We start from the raw sequence: 19,744 nt of genomic DNA on the forward strand, positions 1-19,744 counted from the left end.
CGTAACTGCCAGGCTCCTAATTTGGGCAGGTCATATTTTACTGATAGCAGAGCAAACGCAGTCATAATGTACCCCTACCTTTCCTGCTTTGTGAAAAATCCCATCCATCCCCAGGGAAGCAAGGATGTTAAAAACAGCGGTGTGAACGTGAGGTGAAAGGATAAGACAGAAAGCACAGTCACAGGATGCAGTTCCCATGTGTTTGTTGCATATCATATGCTAAGTTCAATTTTCCAAAACCTTTGTTTTATTTTTAAAGGTAACATCTTTATTATTATTATTATTATTATATTTATTAGTTGTTATTATTATTATTATTATTATGCAGAGATGAGATTTTTCCCCCTTGATCACAGAGCAAACAGTTTGCTTTTGAAAATGTTAATGGAGTCCTGATTTAAAACATTTTTCTTCACTTTTTTTTGTTGTTGTTTTTTAAAACGTTGCAACAGGCAGGATCTGAGTTTCGATTTTCTCGTCCTACACAAAGAAAGATTCTGGAGTTCACACTCCAAGCCACTACCGTAGGTCCTGCCTTGCCCAGTTGTCATCATCTCAGTGTGGTTTCGCCAGGTGGGGTGGGTAGGTGGGTGGGAGGGGAGGAGTTGGAAGAAGGGAGGGTATTTGTCAGCTATGTCGAGTCTTGGTTAACAACTTTGCCTCCATTCATGGTTGGTGTCCCTGAACTTTTCCTTGAGCGTCCTTGTTTTTCTCCAATTTCATGCAGCGATGGCTCTCTGTACATGCACACTGCAAACAGAAGAGACACCCATTAACAGCCCTGAAGTCACAGACAGTCATGACCATAACAAATTATTTCTTTGTACATGATGCTGGATTCCAGCCCCATTGCAAGCATACACACACACACTCACTCACACTTACAAAACCCCAATTGACCCAGCAGCAGATTGTGCCACCAAGCAGGATCTGTTTACTTGCCCTTGCTGCCATTTGTTTCTGTCTCTGTATTCTTTCAAAGGCAGAGAGAAACAGCAGATTGACTGCTCACAGATAAATCTTTCTAGGTTTTATGTGCTTTACAGTTTTTTCATGTTATATTCACATATATAAAACAAACATTTTAGCTCACAGAGCCATGCACTGCCTTGAGAAGCTGATTATCATCTAACAACAGGTTCAAGAATGATCCGGTTCCCAGCCCTTGACCTGCAACCAAAGCCCTTGAGAGACCTGAATCAAAACTGCACCTGCAGCTGAGCCACGAAGGCGTTCTGGGTGTTGAGCTGTGGATCTGAAGTGGTGACTCAAGCCCATTTGGCTCCATCGGCCAAGAGCCGCGGTCTGCTCTCGGCACTTCCTATTTATTCCTCTGTAAATCAAGCCAGCCAGCCAAGGTCAGGGCTGTGAGCAGACACAAGGGATGAGTTCAGTGACAGCAAGTCAGGAGCTGTCCCAGCTTTCTGTGGTTGTCTGGCAGCACCTGAGAACAGGGTGGCTGGAGGGCACCTTCTTTCCAGACCCTGGCTATGCAGCGTGTGTCCTACAAAAATGCACTTGCTGGAGCCCAGACAGCCAGAGAAGGCAATGTCTGCCCAAGGCATGGCTCATCCCCATGTCCTGGGCAGGACAAAGCATTTATCCAGCTCACCACGTGGACTAAGTCCTCACGGCTGTCCTCGTGCCATGTGAGGTGTGCCAGAGCAGGGGCAGGAGCTGTTCACACCAAGGAGAGCATCTCTGATGAGCTCACTGCAAATGTGGCAGGGTGCAAATGGGATTGAAAGAGTGAAGCATCTCAAGGGCAGGCACAGAAGAGATGAGAACATAAGGCAGGTCCAGACTGCAAATGTCATGTCCAGATCTTTGCAAAAATTAGGAAATTAAGAAATTATTGTGTATTGCTTCATTTTGTGAGGTTGTCACATCACAAACAATGGCACAGAGCTCCAACACAGGACAGAGCCTATCAGGGTTTGGTTCTGCATAATCAACAAGAATAAAACTTTAAAAATTATCTCAAGAAACTAAAAAACCCACCCCATGTACAAAAAGGCAATGTAAGTGCTAGATCTATAATCTCCCTTGATTTGCAAATAAATCCTAGCAATTAGAGGCAGGCTGAAAATGACATTATTGCTCTGTGCTTTTACTCCTGACTAGATAAACAGTTACAGCACTGTGCAACAATAGAGGACAAAGATAAAGTGCAGTCAACTGTGTATTAATAGGAGGGATATTGAATGGAATATATGAGCAGGGAAAAAATATTACTTTTCCCATAGAGTATTTTTCATGCAAGGCTTTCAAAGCAGTTTAAACACACACACACACACATACACACACAGGTCCTCCCAGCAAGGCTGAAAGGAGATACTGCTCTGCAAACTGTTACTGCTACTGGAGCCATTTTTTTCATGAAAATTAGAGAGGAAAGAAAAAAAAAAGAGAAAATGAAGGAGTTGTCCCATGGGTCTGGGCCAGGATGAGCCGTGCCAGGACTGCCCATCAGGTCCAGACAATGGATGCTGTCTGCATGCTGCAAGGACAATGTGTAGCATGGGAGCAACAGATGGAAAAGGGCTCTCACATCCCTTTCAGTCCTGCCCCTCACACCTAGGAGAGCTTGTCACTCAACAACATGGTGATGGAGAATTTGCCTGTTGTGGTGAAGTCCCCAGTAAAATCCTAAAGAAAGTATGAAATGGTTAACAACTGAGGAAAACCCTTGTGATTCTTAACCCTGAGCTGCAGAGCCTTTGGATAGCACTGAGGGTGTGCATCACTTCTGTGACTCACCTTATTCTGGGATGTGATGTTTGCTCAGCAGAATTATGTATTTGTGCCAGTGTTGTCCCAGTGCCCCTGACATTCCATACACAAAGTTTTGTCTCAAGTGCACTGTTGCCTTCATCCTGACCTCTCTGGTCCCAAGCTGGAGCTGGAGGGACCTCCATGACTTCTTCCCCCAGAACCAAGCTCATCTCACTCATACTCATCCCCAAAAACTCATCAGGCTGGGTCAGATGCTTAGCCACAAAGACTGAGCCCAGGTGAATGCTGCAGCAGCACCATGGCATGCTGCCATTCCTCAACTCCCTGCCTCTCACAATGGCCTTTGGGCAAAAACCTTGAGCTGCCAACAAGGCCCACAGAGTAAAGAATATAAACCAGGCTACTGAAGTAAACAACATTTGCAGCTACAAATGAATGAAACCCTGTACCTGCCAAGCAAATAAGGCAGGAAAGTTTTATCTTCCAGTCTAGTGCAGAATACAAATACTGATGTGGGGCATGGCTGGAGACTGCTCACACTGAGCTTTTCAGACAGAGCTGTCAAAGCCTCTGTACCAGGCAGGCTGTGCCAACAGCCCATGCCAGAAAATCTGTAGCAGTACAGGACAAGCATATCTTCAGTATTTAGATACACCTAGAGGATCAGTGTATGCAGCACTTACATGGCATCATGCACAAGAGATGCCTGGATGTTCTCCTACTCAGGATGCTTGTGCACAGGTGCTGAGCTGTGGCCAGCAGGGGCTGTAAACCCCCTGCACTGTGGCACACAGGTGTGTACACCTGCATCTGCACAGGCACAGGACTTCAAGGACAGCCCAGCATGTTGTTCAACACAGGCTCTTGGACTGCAGCTTGTTCCTCTTTGTACTGAGGAAGTCTGAGCGTGACTCACGCGGGGAGATGTTAGTCATGGACTGGGGAGGGGGTGTTTGCAAACGGGCTCTTGTGAGTGCCCAGATCTTCACAGCTTTGAGAGTACATCGTTGGGCTCCAGGACTTGCAGCACTCGCTGGCAGGTCTCTTTGGGATCCCTCTGTGTGTATGTGTGTTTGTAGACACACTTCCCTGTCACCTGCACCGAGGTAAAGCAGCAGCAGTGTGACAGTCGTGCCCGGACACCTGGGAGGTCTGCTGGAGCACACAGCACAAGGAGCTTTGGAAGGATGAGCAATTCAGCTAGAACAAGAGTTCCCTCCCTGCTTTGCCTTGCTTCTCCCACCCACCCACACCCACACACCAAGCCAAATACAGCCCTTAATGTCTAGAAACCAAGCTAATGCTTTGGAGTTTCAATCAGATAATCAGCTCCTATGCCCCAGATTCCAATCAACACATCCATATTCATGCTTTAATTGGAAAGTGCTGTTAGCTTGATCTGCTGAAGAGCTGCAGGCATTAATGTAAGGGGGTGAACGCAGTGGAGCTGTGCCCATGTCTTGTTCTTGTGGCTTTCAAGTCCCTGCTCCCCTGAGAAGCAGCAGTGCCTGCCACTCACAGGCACAAGGGAAAAATCTGCACAAAGATCAAACTCACCAATTAGGAAGGAGACTGAGGGTACAAGTGAGGAGGACGTGGGTGGCAGGGACCATACTTCCTGAAGGCAAAGGCGTGGAAGGGGCTGCCTGTCACCCAGAACAGCTCAAACTCTTGCCTACGTGCTGGCACAGGATCACACTCTCATTTCTGTTTCCCAGACACGGCACTGGCACATCACCCACATGATGACACTGAAATCACCCTGGGCATCAGGGACTGCCTGAGTTTGGGAAGCATCATTTTGTGTCCTGACCCTAGCATTTCTCACTTGGCATCACTGCAAGTTGAGGAGGTTCAGGGGATGCAACAAACTCCATTTCCTTTCTCTAGAATATGGCAAAAAGCTCATTAAGCGCATTAGATATTTCCCATCTATCCATCTTCACTCTGTGTCTTTCCTGGTCTCAGACCCTTTTGAGTCAGGGGGAACCAAAACTTTTCTAAGCTGCTGTCCAGCAGGTGGGCAGCCCTGCAGGATCACCGTGTGCCCGACGGTGCTGGGCTGGACCTGGGCAGGGCTGGACGCACATCCTCTGGTAGCAGCCCACAGCAGGCTCCCTGCCTGCACAAACACCACAGCTCTGGGTGTTGGTATCTGCCTGAGTGGCTGTATTTGCCAGTGCTTTGGTGCAGGGAATTCACTGTCTGAGCAGCAGCACTGAGGCACCAGGGAGTGAGTGATTAGGCAACCTCGTTTTCTGCCTCTAATTACCGTGTTCTAAATCCAGCTGATGGATTTCAGAGGCATGTGAGCTCATGTCTATCTGGTGTGAAGATAGACATGTAAAATGTGAAGGATGTTGCCAGGTGGAATCACACTTTGTTCAGATAAGAAAGGCAGCACAGGATGGCAAAAAATCCAAGCAAAATCATGGTTAAAATACATCACATTTGCCATCTAATAACATGATCAAGAGTCTGATAGATGAACAAGTGAGTTAGTGTGGCACAGAAAACATACCAAAACCTGCCTACCTGGAAGACAGACCCAAGAGAGGAGCTGTGTTAGCAAAGACTTATAGAGTGTGGAGATTCTGAGGTTTGATTTTTTTAAGAGTACTTTTTAGGATGTTGGGAAAGTAACATGTTATATGGGCAGGTAGTAACAGGACAAGGGAGAATGGTTTTTAAAAAAGGAGAGGTTTCGGTTAGACATTAGGAAGAAATTCTTCTCTGTGAGGACAGTGAGGCACTCCCACAGGCTGCCCAGAGCAGTTGTTGATGCCCCATCCCTGGAAGTGCCCAAGTCAAGGCTGGATGAGGCCTGATCTGGGGAGGGTGGCATCTCTCCCCATGGCAGGGGGTTGGGACTAGATGTTGGTTAAGGTTTCTTCCAACCCAAGACTTCCTGTGACTCTATGCTTTATGTATTAAGGTGATACATTTGAAGCATTTTCACAAGACCTACCGAATTTTCCTAGTCAACAGTCTTGTACTTTATAACATCTGAGGACTCTGCCTTAACAGAACTTGGATGTTATTTTCCTGAGGAATGACACTGGGAAGGATCTGGCTGCTTGGATACTCATCAGTGGTAATAAATGGATCCAGACTAGTCATTAACAGGTCACCTTTGTATCTGAGACACGTTCAGCTCATGAGAGCTGAAGCACCATAAATCCAGAGTTAGGGACTGCTCTGCTGACTTGGAGGAAGTTTTCTGCTTCTGTGGCCAGATTTCCCACCCTAAGTGTTTTCTAGTTTGGGCCAGGAGAGAGAGGAAATGTAACTCTTTGCGAGAGTTGCATTTGGAAATTATGTCTTCAAGAAGAAGGAAATATAAATAACAGAGCACATCCACAGTAAGCATCTGATAATATTCCTACTTAAATGACTGGAAACTTCTCACATTGAGATGGATTTGGATATTTAGAAGAACAAGAGGCACTATGGATGGTAGGATTGTTCCAGCACTAATCATTACAGACACTTAAAGAGACTGAAATTTCTCTAAAAGATTGCTTGTTGTCCAAATGACAATTAAACTTAAGCTCATTTCTTGTGCAGTCTAGTTCAATCTTGATGTCTTCCCTTTAGGGTTCATTTAGCTCGAATAATCGGTGATCAGAAATAAAAATATCAAAAGAAATGTGTTGCATATGTGTGTTTTGAAGCAAAACTGGCACCACACAGTACATCAACTGCTGCCTACCAGGCTGTTTGCCTTGGCTTTGCCTGTGCACAGATGGGAGAAGAACTTAACGTCTCCCCTGTTATTACTTAGTAAGTTTTTTGTGCTTTCATATTGATTAAGCTTAATCTTATTTCCAAAAACAAACAAAACCTACCTACACTAAACTAAAAAAACCTCCTACCAACCAAAGCCCCAAACTTTTCCAGTTGGTATCTATTGAATTTCATACAAAATACCTCCAGCATCCTGCCAATCTACATGAGTCAAAACACTCTGAGTGTTTAGCACAGCAGACCGTAGCTGCTAAAAGCCTTAGATAACACACACCCATACACAGATACCACTGTGTATATATGCATATGTGCGCCCATGAGTATTTAGAAATTATCTGTGAGGATATTTCTTATTTATGTACAAGTTTACTGTCCATTTGCAATTTCAAGGAGACTTCTGAATTCAGAGAGCAGGATGAAGCAATGGGAATCAAAAGAACTTAGGGAGCAATCTGGGTTTTTTTCTCTTTCCCTTACCTGTGAACCCTTTCTTCACTAAAATGCTGCATAACTTTTCTGTATATCAGAAACAATGGGGAAGTTTCATCTCAGATATAACTGCTATTGAGTGGTAGATGAAGTGATTCCTAGCAATGGATGTGGTACTTCTCCTTCCCAGGGGGAGCAGATTCCTCCTTGCACACAGTCCTGTGTCAGCCATCACGGGACAGGGCTAATGCTGGTGGTGGTATCCAGCAACAGGAAACCTGGGGGTGTGACTGTGGATGGAAGCTGTGTCCTGAATAAGCAGCAAAGCCCACACACTGGGGCAAGCCACAGCATTCTGCAGAACCAACATGCAAATACAGCAGGAGAGTGCTTTGAGTATTTCCTTGGAGTCATAACAAAGAGAAAGAAGCTGTTAGAACAGGGTAGGAATTGCCCCTTTTCTGTAACATCTCTGCTTGCAAGCTCTGCTCCTGGGGACTTTGATGGATGCGGTGCAGAGAAGTCACATGGAGATGAGCGCGTTTTACTCCAACCCTCCCCACAAGCCTCTGCTACCTACAATGAATTTTAGGCTTGGGAACAGAGTCCTCTGTCTGGAGTCACAGTCCCAGACAGCTGAATGCTTTGGGAAGCTGACACGTGCCTTGGCTTGGGAGACTGCCAACTCTTTGATGCAGCAGCGCTCACAAAGCCTGACTGCAAAGCATGTGGAGGAGGGAAGGAGTGGAGGAGCCCTTAATTTGGCTGCCAACTTCCAAAGCGCTCGCTGCTCAGGAGGTTATGTGACAGCTGTGATTGAGGCAAGTGTGGGAGGATGCAACTGCGGGAAAGGGAAGCTCTCAGGCTGGGCTGGGTTATTCAAAATGAAAGCCAGAGCGGCATTTGCTGAAATGAGATCTCTGCTGTGGGTCAGGCAGCTCTGTTAAGGCAAGGCTTTCCACGAGGAGAGCCACGGGAATGGCCTAGTTTAATGAATGCAGAAGGAAACTATTGAGCTGTTCAGCAGACACCATGCATGCTAGATTAAAAAAGAAGCCTGCATTCAAAGGATCCCACTGATCAGCACCAATGCCCAGCCAGGCAGCGAAGAAATACCAGGAGGTGGTGAAAACCCAGCTGTGAAAGATGGTGCTTGTAAAAGACTCTTCTCGAGGTCAAGTCAAGAGAGAAGCTGGTGACCAGCCCCATGCCTGAAGCAGGCCCTGTTCCTTAGCAACACTCAAGGGCTTAGGGTACCAATCCCACTAATGCCTCAGATAAACAACAAAGGGCTCCTGGCTGCAGAGAAGCTGTTGAAAGCAAGCATAGGACAAGCAGCTCCAGCCACTCTTTCAACATTTCCATTTCCTGTGCAAAGCTCACAGATACTCTGGGAATGCTGCACTGAATTTCTCTAATGCTTTGCTTCAGATGGCCTTTTCCTTACACTCCCAACTTCCCATCCTTGAGCTGGGAAGCTTTTAAAAAGGCCACTGCTGTGTGGAATGAGCTGTGGCCTCCATCACTTGTGAGTGGTACCTGTTAGGGGAGCATCAGTTCAAACCTTCTCCCACAGCCAACATGGAGTAGTGAGAGGGAGCACAGAGCTGTGCAGCCAAGGCCAGCTCCAGGCTACTGTGTCCCTAAAGGAGACAAATGGCAGGACAAAGATGGGGTCACAAAGGCATACCTGGTTTGGGGATTGAAAAGTAGTGCTTTTCCCAAGCAAGAGATAAGATGTGCTGTTTCCAGAATCAAGTTAGTACCTATTAAGTACTAGGCTTACCACACTATCTCTCCATTTATTAGGGGCCAGCCCACAAAAAGCAAAATGTCCTGGCAGGAGCCTGAGGCACACTTCAGAGTGTACAGGCATCTGCAGGAGGGCAGAACTTCAACTCCATGACTTTCACTGAAGCCTCACACTGTGATGAAGACATATGGCATGACAGCATCCCATCTAACTTTGGACAACAACTCTACCCCCCAGCGACTAACTAGGATGCCTTTACATATGAGGAAAAACAGATTTAATCTCAGGGTAGACATAAAAAGAACATCCACAGCTGTGCTGGTAGGACCCATTTTTCTTCTGTTACTATGAACGGAGTGCCAAAGTCTAAAATCAGGTGAGATAAATCATCTCTACTGACTCTACATGGGACTGGAAATCTACTGAAAAACAGTGGCAAAATCCTCTGAGAAGACAGCATTATGATCACTGCTGCATCACATTCCTTTGGAACTGCTGGCTGCTTTTCTTTACCAGTAATTTCTTGTGTTGCTAGGCTTTTAAATTCATCCTTTAGCACCCCAAAGCTAAGAAACCCCTTTGAGGCTAGAAGGAAAGTAGAACTGCTAACAGAGCAACCCAGCACTTATCTGAAGTGCTACAAACATTTATTTCTTCTTGCTTTCTGGTCTCGAAGCCCAACACCCCCACCCAGGAAACCCCAACTCTGAAGCTGTTACCTCCCCCTACCCAAACCCCACTGAGGGAGAAAGTGGGCAGATTCCATACCTTCAATGGGTTTGGGTACAAAATGTGATGAGGGTTTGGTTTTTTTCACTCGGTTTCCCTTCATAATTTGACCTTCTTTATTGAGTCCCAGGAACCACGCTCGTCCGGATTCTTGCTGCCGGTACAGCGTGGAAGAATAAATAACGTAGTAGTTTTCAAAGACAGATTCTTTAAATTTGCACTCTGGTGTGAAAACATCCTGCAGTAAGAGACAGAGAGAAGAAAAAGCAATGGAAGAATTAATAATCACTGATCTTCTAAATTAGGCATCACTAAGGGATACACAATGGTCACGCATTGCAGTTAGCAACAGAAAACAACAGGCATCAGCAATGCCAGCTCCCAGCAGTAACACCCATCCAGACAACTCCCAGCTGAAAGGCAAGGCTGTCCTTCCCTGGCACAGCTGTGGTTTTGCAAAACAGCCCACAGTGAGCAGGCATGAAAAATGTGCAGGAAAAGTCAGAAATATGCCAGGATTTAGACTTTAATACTAAGAAAAAGAAAGAAAAAGAGCTGAGAAGCAGAGACAGCCTTGCTCTTCCTGATGCCTTCCCCTGGCTTTGCTCATACCTTCCCGTGATGGGCAGATGTACAATGCTTTTTGTCTAAGATATTGAGGTTTCTTCAAATTCTTAGAGGCAAAAGGCAGTTTATTGAACCATTTAAGAGGATTCAAAGAAATGAGAGTACAAAAGCAAGTAAACCATTTAATTTCAAAAGCGTTGTGAGGAAATGCTGGCACAAAGCCTGGAAATCTTTCAAAAAAGAGAAAGAAGTAATTTTCAAGATTTCTGGCATAAGTATTTCTGCAGGTACCGAGAAGCATTTCCACACCTGCCCTGGAGCAGAGCACACATGGATCTGTCCAGGACATCCCCTCAGCCTGTGATGGTTGTGGGAGTGGCTGTGTGATTGCCACTTGCCCTGGCTTTGCATGAAGTCTCCAGGACAGAACTACAGTCAGCTATGGACTAGTACTTGTTATGTCCCAGTATTCAAGATTTTCAGAACAGAGAAACAATAAAGCTCTTTTAAAAGATCTGGCTGGCCAAGGGATTCTGTAACAGTGGGCTCTCCAACCTTCAGTGAGTCATATGTGGCTGTTAGTGAGTTGGGTTTTGTTCCCAGACTTTGAGATTGAGCAGAAAACCTATCCTAGCCAAACAAATTCTCCTACTAATTTTCTAAAAACTGTTCTTGCTTAAAAAGTTCAAGCCACAATGAAAATTCATTTCCTGAATCAAAACTGTTTCAACAAAAAAATCTCTTCTTACAGGTCCCAGACAAGGCATTTCTGAGGCCTGTGAGTGAAGGCAGATGCTTCTTACAGGCAAGTGATGCTCCCTCCCAAACCTTAGCCACTCCCAAGTCTTTGGGAGCTTCTCCAGCCTTGCCAAAGCAAAACCCATGACCAGCATTGAGCAAAGCATCTGGAGTAATGTCACGTGTTTACTGCAGACCTTGTTAAAGAGCAAACATTCTGAACATTCAGCAACACTCAGGAACGTGTTCCCAAGCGATCTGGGGGTTATATAAAGTGTTGCTGGTGTGACAATAAATCCAGTGTGCAACAGACCTGCAGAGACTGGCAGGCTTGAAGCTACAGAAGATAAAGCACAGCAGAAAGCACAGAGCTGTGCTGCACACGTGAATTTTGCATCAATCATAAGCACCACACAGGTAAAAATACCATCAGCAAAACGGGCCATTTTGCCTTATCTGAGGGAGTCCTTTATGCCAGAGAAATAAATATTTTTAAAAGCGAGTGAAACAAGTTAAGAGAGATCTAGATGACTTAGAGCACTATAAAATGGTGTTTGAAGTAGCTTCCCAAAAGAACAGTGTTTAAGTGTTCCTTAATCTGCCCTTTATCTCCAGGCTTTGGCTTGCCTGGGAAGGCTCAGCTCACCTGGGAGCTGGGTTTGCAGGAGCTGCCTCTGAACTGCTGGCTCGGGGGCACTCCCTGGCACCAGGCCCAGCCAGGCAGCAGCTCTCAAACCAAACTGGACAACTCAATCCCCTTTCCCATGTTTTCATTACCCCATCAGTAAAAGTCGATCACGAAAATTCCCTTTTGGGGGGACTAAAAAGTTGGCAGGCTAGGAAAGATAGCTCCCAACTTGACTTAAAACATGGAATTAAGACTATTTTCAATGAAGAAGAAATATAAAAGCTAATGCATTTTGAAAATGTAGTTTCACAAAGAAAAAAAAAGAAATTTTAATTAGAAGTGATTGCAAGTTAAGTTTTCAGCTCAATATCTATTTTAAAATTACTGCAGTGTAATATTTTATGATCTGCAGCAGTAGTTCATAAAAGCAGATGCTGTGTTGTATACCCACTTGTACCAATAAACTCACAAAATTCTTATATTATTTTAAAGCAAATGCATGCAAAGACATCAAAGTAATGAAGATTTTGAGAAAATAAAGAAAAATCTATTGATTTCCTTTAAATGTTAACGCTTCCCAACAAGCAAACATAAGCATCCCATTTGTTTTGTGAGTTGGCTGGTTGATTCCTCATCTCCCAGAATTCAGCAGAAACAGCACTTCAGGATTTGAACCATGGCAACACTACTATGAAACACCCCAGCTCTGTCCATTCAGCAGCCTAGAAATCCACAAATTTGACAGCTAAGTTCTAGTTAAATAATACTGGGTTTATCCACTATTGCCCTTCTTCTTATGCACATCATCTCACCTGCAACAACTGTGCCATGTGGAGACAGACACCCATGGGACACTGCTCATCCTGCCACCAAACTGACATGTCCCAGGGTCCTCACAGGTCTGAGCAGCAGAAATCTCTGTGGGCACTACCATGGACTTGACACAAAGAGCAAGAGGATGAAGAAAGAACCAGATGACTGGAGAGGAGACAGGGCAAAGGAGCACGACTCAGGCCACTCTCCCAAGAACTACCTGAGGATTTTGAGTGTCCTCTAAATCTCATTAACATGCAAACCCTTATGTTTTTCTTCACTGCTGTGTTCTTGGTGCCCCATGGCCAGCCTTCAGGTACACTGCATCATTTAGTTTCATCACATGCCTTTTGCTGTCAGCTTTGGGGCTACCAAAAACAAAAGACTACTGGGATATTAATGGCAGAAGCTCTCTACAAGCTTCACTGTCAAAATTAATTGTGCAATTATGATGAATCAGGTGGGAACTACTGTTTCAGTTGTCTTAGGCTGTGATGAGCTGGGAAGAAAGACAGAAGTGCAGGTGAGCACAACAGACTGCACAATAATAAAGCAGTTTGTAGCAGCCACTGCTGCACAGAAAGAAATCTGAGATAACAAAAGGTATTTTTTAAAAATCGCTGATCTCTTCACCAGACCTCTGGGCCATGCATGATTTAGGGTTTTTAAATTTGTTTGGTTTTGTTTGTGAGATAAATGCTAGATGGGCAGACCTGGAGTCCAACAGTATCTCTTCATCTCAGATAAAGAGTGGGTAAACACAAAAAAGGGATCCTCAGGCTGTGCCCACCATGTGCTTCTGACAGGACATAAGGACATCCTGCCCCAGTGATAATGCCATGGTAAAGCCCTGGGGTCATGAGCACCACTTCACTTCCTCACTTGCTGCAGGACCTTGGAAACAGGGTTATAACAAGTCACACTGAATTATTTTTCCAATACTCTCCTTGATTGAAATAGCACGACCAGGTATAAGACAGTGAGAGGACAGATGGCTTCTATCTTTTAATCACCAGTCATTTTCAGTCTTTAAACAAAGAAATAAACAGTGACTCCATTTTCTGCACAAAGTCCACAGAGGTCCCCTGTCAGGACTGTCATGAACTCAGCTCATTCAGAAAGCCCATCAATTCTTCTCATTAAAGAGTATGCTTGTGATTTGTAGAAAAAAATATTCTCTCAATTTAACTGAATGCAAAATATGTCTTTGACTGATTTATATTTGCATACAAAGTAAATAAATACATTTATTTGTTTACCAGTTGGAGATTTAGAGCCTGAGGTATTTTGTTAAGTGTCTACAGATATTACTGAAAGTGGCTTGGAAAAGCAGTTCTTTTTTAAATTATTAAATTAAAAACTTGTATGAAATATTTGCAAAAAAAACCATTAGTAATTTACATGCAAAATTATTAGCATCTGCTTGCAACTTGTATTTTGCATCTCAATCCAGTCCCTTCAACAAAAAGCAATTGTATTAAGAAGAGTAATTAGATTTGCTTTGAAAAAACAAACATAGGTCTGGTTTGTGCTAACTGTATTTTTACTGGAAATTTCACAGTCTAAAAAAAAACCCCCAACACAGTAGCTATCACACAGAACAAAAGGGAGATCACATTCAATGACACCTGGAACCAAAAGGAGCTAAATGGATGCATCTGCCATTGGGGGGGATTCGGTGTCAGACCTGCTCAGGGAGGGGCTAAGGTACCATGGATTCCCCCAGAAGTTATTTCTGATTTAGAAAACCAGGATGTTTCATTTATCCTTGATCCCAGTAGTGTCTCCTGCCATCTGTAGATGGAAATATGGATGTGACTTCCAGGCACAAGCCAATCTCTGCATCACTTGAGCTAGTTTGGTTCTTCTGGGAAATGTTGGGAATGTCTGGGCCCATCTGTCCCTCACCACAGCACAGCCTGGCAGTGGTTTGTGAGAGGGGATTTTTTTTCTAATCCACCTCAGCTTTCACCTGACCTGGACAGGTAGATCTAATCCAAACACCCTAAGTTTGACTGGACTCTTCTTTGCATTTCTGTAAAGCTGCAGAGGCACTGCTGCTGTCAGACCTGTAGGCACAAAGCTGCAGGGCATTCAGCGATGCACTGACAGCCTCAGAGATCTCAGCTTCTTCAAAAAATGCCAGCCCAACAGTGCTGTAGCCCTGGTGCAAACACAGTGCTGCCAGGGCAGTGGACAGCCCTGGTGCTGCTCAAGGAAACACTGCCAGCCCCTGCCATACCAGCCTGGGAGCATCCCTGCCACTGAGCATCCTCAGCCAGGAGGTGCAAAATAAAGGGTCCCCAATAAACAACAGCATGGTGCATCTGGGTTCTGATCACAAGAGCCAGCAATCTCTTCCCCAGAAGCCCCTGGTGTCCCAGATCATGGCAGAAATGGTGACAGGTTTCCATATGCAACACTTAGGAAAAGCCAGCAGGAAACTGTCACAGGCTGCTGTTGTATTCAAACCCAGCTGCTCACTCAGCATCCCCCCAGACTGGGCAGCTTTGTTCATACTGCTCACCATTTCCCTACAAACATTCCCAAAATTGCCAGATAAATAAAGATTTTTTTTTAAGATCTCCTTTTATTATAACCCAAAGGAGAACAGCAAATACATACATCCACAAGCAAACCTAATGACTTAATAAATTTAGTCACTGAAACTAGCAGCAATAAAGAAAAAACCCATTCTGCAAGTAGTTTGTGCCACAGTTTAGGAAAGGGATGTTAATTATGAGTGTTGAAATATCTAACTAACACTCTCCCAGAGTAACAGTTTTCCTTTGTTTACAGCACTTATGGGTTTCTCTTTTACATTCTGCACAATTACTGAGCCAGATCTTCAGATGGGATAAAAGCAGTAAACTGCACCATAGTCTATGGCATGGCAAGGCTTCCCTCCCAGAGAATCTGGCTCAGGATACTTACTGATGTTAGTGTTAATACTTAAGAGGTCATCAACTAATTTAAAACATATTAAGTAGAAATCATAAATATCAGCACAGCTATCAGCAGTGGCACTTCAGTGTTGTTGTGGAGGCAGAGCATGGAATGATTGGATTGTGTTCACTTGTCTGTGCAAGCACTGTTCCATCCTGGGGAAAAGGATGGCACTATAGAAGAGCATCTGTTCTATGGTGCTCTTTACCCAGTAAAGCCCATTCTACATTCCCCACCGACCGCAGTTAAGGCATGGCTTCATCAACACTCCTCTGATGCTAACAGCACTGAGAAATTCAGCACAGAAATCAATATGGATGTGCAAGACACCGGATTCTTGAAGACATTTGGGCTTCCAGATGAAATGCAAATGCCCAACTCCCATTTAAACCCCTGAAAGCTCAGAGACTATGCTTCTGAATATCTGGGAATTTGTGACCACAAACCTCATATGACAGCACTTGATCCTGGCACACTCTTATTGCCAGGATAGATCTTTAACCACAGAGATTCCATTTGCAGGATAAACCCTGAGCAGACCCCAGCAGCACTGCCACAGGCAGACATGCCTTGCACAGAGTCCACTGCAGTTCAGTGCCCACCTGCCTCAGTGTAGCTTCTCCCCTGACCTAGGGTTGCATCTGCCTGGAAATGCTTTAAAATAATTGTAGCTGAGCTCTCTCTTGGCATGTGATCAAGAACCGCAAATGTGCATCCAAACTTTACATCTCATCACATCTTTGTCCAGATGGCAGGTGATATTCTACTCTTCACACTCCACTCTTCCTCCCCCTTCTAGCTCCGTAAGAGATTGGTGACAAGTCTTCTTGGTGGCCTTTTAGAAGTAGGAGAGAGCAGATACATTTTAAAATAACAAGCTGCTACATGGGAGTGTACAGTGAGGCAATATGGTATCTGAAAGCTTTCTGACTCCGCCTGGACCATCTGTGGGCTGGAGGGAACACATTTTCAAATAAATCATCATCCATGCAGGTCTGTTCTCCAGCTCTGGGAGCTGGGAAGCAGCATTAGCAAGTCACCCAACTTACTGCCTCTGAAAATTTAACTAGAGGGCTATCTGCCCTCACTTTTGTGGGAACTCTCTGTGCTCAAGGTAAATAATTGTTCAGCTGGCTTCCCTTTAAAACACCCACACAAGTTGTGGAGTGCAGATCTGCTAAGCCATATGAACTGACCCAATATTCCTAGATAGGCAAAAAAAACCCAAGTGCTGGACAAGCCTCTGTAATTAGGCTGCTGGTCTTTACATGCGGACAAAGGTTGTCCTCAAGCACCTTTTAATGTTCAAGGACTGATTAAATTATTCACGTCACCACCACTGAGGAATGCTGGAGACAAAGGTGTGATTGCAGCATGGACATGCCCAAGGTGTCTTACAGCAGCAAGGACATCTGCCCACAGAGCAGAGCACAGAGCAGAGTATTGACCAAACCTGTGGTAAGTTCTGCCAGACACTGAGCTCTGTTTCACCCCAGATAAATCAGTTACCTTGGCCACAGTGAGCACACACAGATCCACAGAAGCCACGGTCTCCCTTTGGCTACAAAGCAAATGAGTTTTGGGATCCTAATCTAGACCTGTCCATCTCACCACAGCTCAGTATTGTGTTCTTTTTCTTTCAGCTCCTGGCGTGCCCATTGTGCAGTCACATTTTCATCAAATACTTCATAAAGTGCCCAAATTCACTGCATTGGCCTTTGGTGAGCTGCTCACGCAACCCTCACAGGAACACAGCTTTCAGCTTAATGACTGCTGACAAGAACATAACTGGGGATGACTCTTCCAGCCAGGCTGCTCACTTCCATACCTCCCTGGAGAGCCCAGGGGGACTGGATGAGAGAACAGGCTCTGTCAGTCAGCTCTGGGTACCAATGACTGCACAGCTCCGTGGGCAATGTGACCTGCAGAAGCCAGCACATTGAGCTGCTCACCCACATGGCGCACTGAGCAAGGCACATATTTTGCCCTTTGCTTCACTTTTTCTAAACGATGGACCTCAAATTCAAATTCATGGTTGGACAGAGTAAAGTTTCATCCCTTCATTTTAAAATATAAGGTATATTTAGAATTTACTTGATTGATTTGTTTTTTTATTTTGGATCTTATTTCAAGCTGGAATTTTAAAGCCTCTGAAAGTTTGGACTGCTGTGAGCTGGAGCAGTGATCAAAGCACAGCTCACTCGTGTGGCACTTCGCCCATCCAGTGCAGCACTACTCTTCCAGGAAAGCAACTACTTCCCAAGAAAGGGGTGTTTGCTAACACCATTGTCCCTGGTACTGCATTCCTGGCAGCCTGGGGAATCTGGTGACACCCCAGAATAATTTCTAACTGGGGAATCCCAACTCATCTATTGTCTTCTCTACATTCTGTTTTCCTGACAAAGTGTCTGAAATTGCTAACAATGTTATCAACTCTGCTTACTCCAAAACACCATCCAGAAATACATTTTTGCTTTCAGACATAATGATCATGAGACAAGATGGCACTAGATGAAGATATGTTAGTTGCATACAAGAAGAACAGATTTCCTAAATTAGCATCGTACTGCCTCATCTGCTAAAGCCTGAAATAACTATAAAGAAAAATAATAATGTAAGAACTCTAGAAACACAGCCAGATGGGATGCTCTGAACCTATGATCTCTGTTTCTTGGCATCCATCTGAGTCTGAGCCCAGGGCAGAATAAATTGATTTGTTGCCTTTGGTTATGTTTGCAGTCCTGCTATTTTTATTATTGTTGATAATGATTACAATGGATAAACCAAAGTAATGGTTATGCATTCATACACATGAGATTATTTTCTTCTGATAGTCAAAGGAAACCTTTTAGTGGAAAATAAGCAGTCAATATTGGGTTCATCATGTTATTATTGATATGAAAATCATCCTCAAGGGTTCACAACAGAGTATAAATGCCTCGGGCATTCAATACAATGCCCTCACAATGACAGGAGGACATGGTAGACCTCATCATTCCTACATTTTTGTGCTGAGGTCCTGAGCACTGAAAGACCAGACGGCTGGCTACGTGGTCTGCAAACAGGAGGTGTCAGTGAGTGGAGAAACAAATTTCAACCAAGTTCCAGTTCAGTTTCTTAAGCAAACACGCTCTCTTTCTGACATAAATGAAATAATGCAATTATAACAATGTCAGCAAGAAAAGGGCTGAGAATGAGCCCCAGCCCTTGTGAAGAATAGTCTTAGAAGTGTTTTATGGTTTTTAACACACAGACAAAACTGCCCTGTTCTCACCAAATGGTACAGCCTGCACAGAGTGCAGGTCTGAGGAAAGAAAATGGCCTCAACCCAATTTTCTGTGTAGCTCATTTTTTCTGTGTAATTCATCGTCATGTGGGCAGAAGATAAGAGGACTTGCCAAGGAGCTCACCAGGCCTATTACAGCCCTGAGATGCTGATGTGCTGAGATAGCCTCTCTGCTTTGACTCTTAAATTCAAACTGTGAGACTCGCTGGAAACACACTCTATCTTTCTTAATGCTGGAAAGATCTCTCCTGCATTAAACCAGTTTCAGAGCTGTCATGACCAGGGCTGGAAATTCAATTTCTTTGCTGATGAAACATCCATTTTGAAAATGAGTGGTGTTAGTTTATTAATATTTTGACAGCTTAGTGACAGATTGGCTACAACTGGGCAATTAACAGAAAGTCCTGTGGTCTAAAGCATCAACTGAGGCTGGGGTGAGCTGGTGTTGGACCAGCAGGTTCTTACAACCAAGATGAAATGTTATGAAGTGTGACAATTTATGTGGCTTTTCCCACTCCCTGTACCCACTGCTGGAGCGCCTACACAGTGAGAAGGAAAGGTTCACAGAATATTCATGGAAGGAGGCCAGCTCTGCTGCCCACTGGGAGAGCCAAAGGGAACCCTCTGACATCTGTGCCTCAAAGCCTGGGCTCCAGCAATATTTCTGCTGACAAAGCCAGCAAAAAAAGGTCCATGGTGCTCCCTTAATATCTGCCAGCGTGACACTCAGGTGACACTTCACACCCCTCTGCTCATCATCCCAACCCCCAGTGAAGGTAGGTAGGTAGGTAGGTAGGTAGGTGCTATAAAGGAAGACTGTGGAGGGTGTGCAGGCACATTTCTGTAGCTTTTAGACATTTATTCACTGGTTTTCTGAGAATTAAGAAAATCAACCAACTCTGCTGTGACAGAATTTCCATCCACATATTGACCACAGTATCTATGCACAGCTTGAATGAGCTCACAGCCCGCACAGCCCAAAACAACTTCACAGACAATACTGGGCTTATTAGTACATTGAATGGATTTCCATGGTATGTATGTGCTGACAACCTGACTTGTTTTTCTTCTGTTACTTTCCTTTTGATGTGAAATAACCCGTGGACAATGCACAAACATTTTGAATGGACCCACACTATGCCACAGCTCAGATCTGACTGTTTCAGTGTATACAGCCAGCTGACCCATTGTAGCTGATGCTCTGCTTCCCAGGAATCAGACAGATGGAAGTATAGCATAAGGGATTTTTCAGCAGTGGCTGTAGTGAAATTTTTCACTCTGTTGCACACTTTGCTAGAGAACACAGATTAGCTTTGGCATCTGATCCTGTTCAGAAGCCAACTAATGACTTCAACTTCCAAACTAAGATAAT

General features: G+C 44.5%; 1 protein-coding gene across 3 annotated transcripts in view; it reads right to left on the reverse strand.

The window, feature by feature from the left end:
* Positions 1 to 584: 584 nt before the first annotated feature.
* Positions 585 to 19,744, reverse strand: part of FGF12 (fibroblast growth factor 12) — a 218,665-nt gene continuing 199,505 nt past the window's right edge. For all 3 annotated transcript variants that reach the window (XM_041405875.1, XM_041405874.1, XM_041405873.1), the window contains exons 4-5: positions 9,434 to 9,632; positions 585 to 750 (exon numbers count right to left, since the gene is read on the reverse strand). In XM_041405875.1, coding sequence (XP_041261809.1) covers positions 632 to 750; positions 9,434 to 9,632 — 318 coding nt within the window. In that variant the 3' untranslated portion in view covers positions 585 to 631. The remainder of the gene's footprint in view (positions 751 to 9,433; positions 9,633 to 19,744) is intronic.

Source organism: Onychostruthus taczanowskii, unplaced genomic scaffold (genome assembly GCF_017590055.1).
Source record: "Onychostruthus taczanowskii isolate IOZ18803 unplaced genomic scaffold, ASM1759005v1 scaffold24, whole genome shotgun sequence".
NCBI lineage: Eukaryota > Metazoa > Chordata > Aves > Passeriformes > Passeridae > Onychostruthus > Onychostruthus taczanowskii.